At 39.2% G+C, this 6315-nt stretch overlaps 1 protein-coding gene across 1 annotated transcript in view; it reads left to right on the forward strand.

Annotated features, from left to right (window-relative positions):
* The window catches only part of Slc9a4 (solute carrier family 9 member A4), a 54719-nt gene extending 49128 nt beyond the window's left edge, over positions 1 to 5591 (forward strand). Inside the window, exons 11-12 of the mRNA XM_076833383.2 lie at positions 281 to 368; positions 5236 to 5591. Coding sequence (XP_076689498.2) covers positions 281 to 368; positions 5236 to 5591 — 444 coding nt within the window. The remainder of the gene's footprint in view (positions 1 to 280; positions 369 to 5235) is intronic.
* Positions 5592 to 6315: the final 724 nt, after the last annotated feature.

The following is a 6315-nucleotide window of genomic DNA, read 5'->3' on the forward strand; positions in this document are numbered from 1 at the left end:
GTGGGGCTGATGGAAATAAGATTCAGAGGTTCACAGCAGTCAGTTATATGACAAAAAGGAACACATTTTAATCTGAAGTTTTGAAATATGCAAAGTGCTCCTTATATTAAAAAGTGGAGTGATTACTCTAATACTATTTATACATGGAGAAGACGGAAGTACTCTGCTTTCTTCAAACAAAAGTGACTGAAAGCCAGTGCTGCAATGTGGGTCTGTCCTCTGCTTTATTGGCCATAGGAAGGTCTTGATTCCACTTTTTATTTCTACTTGTTACCCACAGGCTGGCACCAAAAACATCCGCTACCTCTCGGTTCCCTACAGCAACCTGCAGCCACCAGAGAGGGACACAAGAGCTCCTGAGTCCTCAGGTAACCTGCATGTGTGGCCACTTTCTTTTCCTGTAGAGAGTCAGTTGGTAAATACAGTGGGATTTGCAGACCAGGAAGCAAAATCATGAATATTATGAAGGTACTTATGGGACAAGAAAAAGAAGAAAACTTGCTTTATAGATAAAATTCACAATTTGTCTATGGATACAGAAATTTAAATTTTACTTCCTTTTTTTATTTGTTATGAACAATTATCTCCGTTTCATTTTTTTCCAGCCATTTAAAAATTTGGTGATGATTTATAGCTCATGGTTCCCACAGAAAGAGACAGCAGACCAGATACAGACCCAGGGTAGTTGACCTCTGTTTTAAAGAAACATAAAAGGTGCATTTTACTGAAGCTGTGGGCTTCACCAACAGTTTAAGTATGAGCAGAATTCTCCAAAGTTGCTTAATTTTTACTGAAATAACTTAAAATTTACTGATTAAAGGTTTCCCTTAAGTGGAATTCTTAGAATTATTGAAGCTACTTATTATTCTAACAAAAGCCAAGTTGCTATTTAAAATGTGAATAAAATGATTTTCTATTAGTAAAAGGCGACATACGATATATACCATATGCTATATTATGGATGTTGATTTTCTAAAATATTAAGCCTTAAAATCATATTGGTACATGAATCTGCAACAACAAATCCCATCATTATGTGCAACTATAATGTATCAATAAAAAATGTAGAAAGAGAAAAATTATATTGGAAATTCAAGTAAGCTAAGTTTGCAGGATTGTAGAATTACATCTTTAAGAAATAAATGCAGGGGCTGGGGATGTGGCTCAAGCGGTAGCGCGCTCGCCTGGCATGCGTGCGGCCCGGGTTCGATCCTCAGCACCACATACAAACAAAGACATTATATCCACCAATAACTAAAAAATAAATATTGAAATTCTCTCTCTCTCTCTCTCTCTCTCTCCCCTCTCTCACTCTCTCTTTAAAAAAAAGAAATAAATGCAATTATTATTTAAAGTGATAAATTCTCTAATTTAAAGAGATGCTTCTTGTAAAATCAAAGTCAAGCAGTAGAGAAAATGCATAATGAGGAAAGTTAAAAGCACTTGAAACCCTAACACCCAGATATAAGTGCCCTAACTATTTTGGTTGGCATTCTTCCTTTATTCTCTCTATGCCACCCTGACCCCTAGATCAACCATATCTGATTTTTAAAAAAGTTACAAGAACACAGCATCACATTATACGCAAAATCAAATATTAGTCATGCTTTGATATGTCATGAATTGTTGGTTTATTCAACAGTATTAGAGACAGATTTCCATGTCGATAGCTATGAATATGATACTTATTTTAATGACTAAATAATAGTTATTAGAAGCATTACAGCTTATTCAGCTAATTTCTAATTAGTAACCAGTTATTTCTAATTTTTAGTAATTAATAAGCACTGATATATTATAAGCACTTTATATCACTTGTGATTGACTTTTACATACATAACCAAATAGTTCCTTGCTGTAAGTAAAATTTTGAGGTCAAAAATCAAATACATTTACATTTTTTTGTGTTATTTCATTTTTGATTGACACATTACAATTACAATTGTACATCACACACATTACCTAAACAATCATCCCAAACAATTGTATCACTAATCACAATAGTCTATGAAAATGGTCTTTTCAAAACACCTTTATCATCACTGAACTGTGTCAAATTTGTGAGTAATCTACATCTGGAAGGGTAAATTTTGTACGGTATATTTAATTTTCATATGAATCTCTGATCTTTAGCAAGGTTAAATATCTTCCATATTTTGGGAGATGACTGCCTTTCTTTGGGGAAATTTTCTGTGTCTGCCTTTGTCCATTTTTCCCCGCTTTGGTTGCTGATTTTTTTTAACCCATTTTTGTCCCACTGTCCCAGATTTTAGAATCCCCATTAAAAACTTAGTGTCATTAAAAATATGTAACACAGTTATATGATAGTAAGAATTTTAAAATCAGAATATTAATTAATATAATAACATAGCTATGCTTTCTATTATGATCTTCAATCTATTTGAATACACCTTTGCAAATTGTGTTGAAATAGTCACAGAATTATAAATCTTGGGAATTGATGGGGTTAAATGAAGTTGAAGAACTCTCTAAAAAAACCAGATACACAAAATTAGGAAATGATTCCTGCATTTGTTTCCCATTGAGAACATTAATAGCTTATTTTTCCCCATTTAAGGTTCAGTCATCTGAAATTGACTTTGTGTGAGGACTAAGGTAGAGATATACTTCAGATTGCTTCCAGGGCTGTGCTTCTATCTCAGCACCACGTTTCCTCCAAGATAACACGTGGCCTTTGTTTTACCGAAGTCATGAACCCTGCAGGGAGCTTTGGACACTCAATTCTGTTTCACTGATCTGGTTTTCTATTCCCAGACTACACTCTAGTAACTAGTATTATTTGATATTATCAAAGGGCTATCCCACAAACAAAGGGTAGCAAAAAAACAAAACAAACAAACAAACAAAAAACACCCATAAAAACCAAAAGAGCGCCAAATATAGAGTGTTTAATAGATTGACTTTAAAATAACTTTATGGTGCAAATAACCCAGGCTATTTTTGTAATTTGTTTAAACAGAAAATAAAAAAGTCTTACAGTTATTTCTTATGCGATGAACATCAATATCACATGACTCTGGTAGCAGAGACCACTACGGAGCAGACTTAAATTTTAAATAAGCATTACAAAAAAAAGTAGAAGGGTAAAGAAATATTATTCTTTGCACAACAGTGTTTATTCCAGAAGTCATGGGTTATATGACATTTGGAAATATATTTATATTATTCCCTAGATTAATAGGTCAGAGCATCCTGTCCTGTCAATAGATGCCTCCAGCAAATGGCATCTCACTCAATTTCAGTAAAGGCCATCAAATGTCTAGAAATTTTATATAGGGCTGTCTTAGCCTATTTTCTGTTACTATAACACAACACCTGAGACTAGATAATTTATAAAGGAAAGAGATTTATTTAGCTCATGGTGCTAGAGGCAAGGAAGTCCAAGATCATGTACGTGGCCTCTAGTAAGGTCCTCATCGTGTATCGTAACCTGGTGAATGACATCATATGGGGGCAGTGCCTGTGAGAATGTGGCATCACATGGTGAGCAGACACATGCAGAAGAGAGGGAGGGGACAAAGGAGCTGTCTCACTTTATAACAATCTGCTTTTCAGAGAACTAATCCTGTCTTCTGAAAAAAGATGTGAATACCACCTGAATTCTTGACCCCCTCCACACTGTCACATTGAGAGTTCAGCATCAACACAAGCTTTAGTGGGGACAAACCACATTCAAACTATTAGCAAGGATCTATATGAAGAAAAAATACGATTCAATTCCTTCACTGTTGTTTGTACTCCGTAGAGAAGGCGACGTCGGCACCACCCACATGCAAAAGTTCTGCCTGGAAGTGAAGGCAGTCAGGCTCAGAGCCGGTTCACACGTGAACAGGCACATAGAGCTGCTAGAACAGGGCTTGGAACCAACCAGGTGTGTAAGAAAAATTAGGCCTTAGTGCTACTATTGAGGGGCGTTAAGGACGACTCCACCTGGTCAGAGACAGGTGTTCCTGGAAGAAAGCCAACGCCTCAAAATGCCAGGTTTTTTTTTTTTTTTTGTGAATTAACATAGACGTGGAGTGAAATCTGCGTCCCCGTGAGTTTTCTTTTCTCCCCTGTACTCAGGTGGTCCCACGTGACGTCACCTAATCAGAGTGGCCAAACTAGAGAAGGAGTGAAGTGGGATTGTGTTATCTGTTATGCTTCATAAGTTCTTAATAATTACAGTGACAATCAAGGGAGGCGGAGGTCACCCTCAGTGGGCAGCTCGGCGTGGTTGGCCGCTGGAATCCCCTCTTCTCTCCAAACGTGCCGTCTTTCTGCAGCAGGAGGAGGTCAGGGAACCACCTGAGGCCCTCTAGGGAGACCTCAGCGCTGACTGCTCCCTAGCAAGCCGTCCCTGCACCAGCCAGCCTGACAGTCAGGGGATATTGTCCCTCCTAGCCCTTCCCATGCCCTCCGGATCAGGATGTCCCTTGCTCTGATGTCTGGGAGCTCCAAGCTGACGTGGGGGGCTCCACTCACTCTTCTAAGTTCCATTTGCCTGGGGGCTCACTGGGATTTCTCAGAAGAGAGGTCTCACCTTGAAACCCCTGGCGTGTCCTGAGGCTGCTGAAAACTCCTATGAACCTGTGAGCCAGGGAATGTGGAAAACCTCTGGAGATGAATGGTGGTGATGATTACGCAAAAATATGATTACCCTTGAAGCTGTTGTGCCGTAGGCTAAAATGGTTATTCTAAATGATTAAAATGGTAATTTTTTTGTTATGTATATATTACCACAAATTTATTTTGGGGAGGCTCCTGGGGATTGAACCCAGGGGCACCCAACCACCAAGCCATATCCCCAGCCTTTATTTTATTTTTTTTAATTTTTAATACCTTTATTTATTTATTTATTTTTATGTGGTGCTGAGGATCAAACCCAGGGCCTCACACTTGCTAGGCAAGCGCTCTACCGCTGAGCGCTGAGCCACAATCCCAGCCCCGCCTTTAAAATTTTTATTAATTTTATTAATTTTTATTTAGAGACAGGGTCTCACTGAGTTGCTTACGGCCTCACAAAACAGCTGAGGCTGGCTTTGAGCTTGCAATCCTCCTGCCTCAGCCTCCCGAGCTGCTGGGATTACAGGCATGCGCCACCATGCCTGGTGATTTTCTTCTGTTGTTTTTAAATAAGGAGTGCAAGTGGGGTTGCACTGGGTTTTTGTCATCTGGATGCGAAGCCTTAACTCTGATCAAGTCTTCTACCTCCTCCTTGTTACATTTTCCTAGATGACGACGGGAGTGGCTCAGAATTCCCACCCATCACTTTCAGCGCACCCTCTCGGACAGGGATGCTCCAGGAAAGGCGACGGACACAAGAAACGATCCCGATGAGGAATTTACACAGAGGAGGGAAGGCATTGCACTTCGGTCACGAAGGGAACGGCAGCCATGAAGAGCTCACTGGCAGAGGCAGGAGGGCAGTCTTAAGGCCCAGGCCTCTGTTCCATGCCGTCCATGAGGAATATGAATCTGGAGAGGAGGCCCAGGGTGCGGCCTCAGCTGCTGGATCCAGATGGACAGCCGAGCCGGGACACAACCCGGGACACCATGAGTCCCAAAGTCCTTTGCTCCAAAGAAAATAGTTCTACAGTTCACAAGGTCACTTCTGTGATGTTCAAGGCCATCTTCCTTTTACTGTGAAGGGGTTTTCAGATTTCAGAAGACAGCTAATGAGTTTGTTTGGTTTTTTTTAAGCTATTGGACACATGTCTATAGGAAGCAGAAGATTTTTTTTTTTTATAGGACTGGGAGCAAACCTGAAAGCTGAGCCACATCTTTGGCCAATGTCCGTTGCAGATGAATTTGTTGAGAGTGATAGAAATCCATTACCCCAGGAATTGGTCTCTAAGAATTTCCTAAGGACATTCTATCAAGACTACTTGACCTATGTTCTATATTGAGATGTAAGTGTGATTGTCAGTAATCTAATTAACTATATGCATGTGTAACTTATAATCAAAGTAGAACTAAAGGGGCCTTTGAAGCCACCTGGCTCAATCCCTGAGTTTACAGATAAGGACACCCTGACCAAGGTCCCATAATGAGCTGTCCTTTCTCCCACGTGAAGGGATTCTCTTTTGATTTTGATATTCAATATACAATAATTACATTTCAAAGGAGAGGTAAAATTTGTTATAATGTTGATGTACTTATTCGGTAATAGTGGTAGGTATGGTATGCACATTAACCTTTGAATAATGGACATGTCTATTTTATAATTAGAATATTGATTTAAAACAAAGATTAGAAACACAATGGCTGCAAACAGTTTAATAACAATGGCATGAATAACAGGTATTTATTAGG

The sequence above is a fragment of the Callospermophilus lateralis genome, chromosome 14 (assembly GCF_048772815.1).
Source record: "Callospermophilus lateralis isolate mCalLat2 chromosome 14, mCalLat2.hap1, whole genome shotgun sequence".
In the NCBI taxonomy this organism is placed as follows: domain Eukaryota; kingdom Metazoa; phylum Chordata; class Mammalia; order Rodentia; family Sciuridae; genus Callospermophilus; species Callospermophilus lateralis.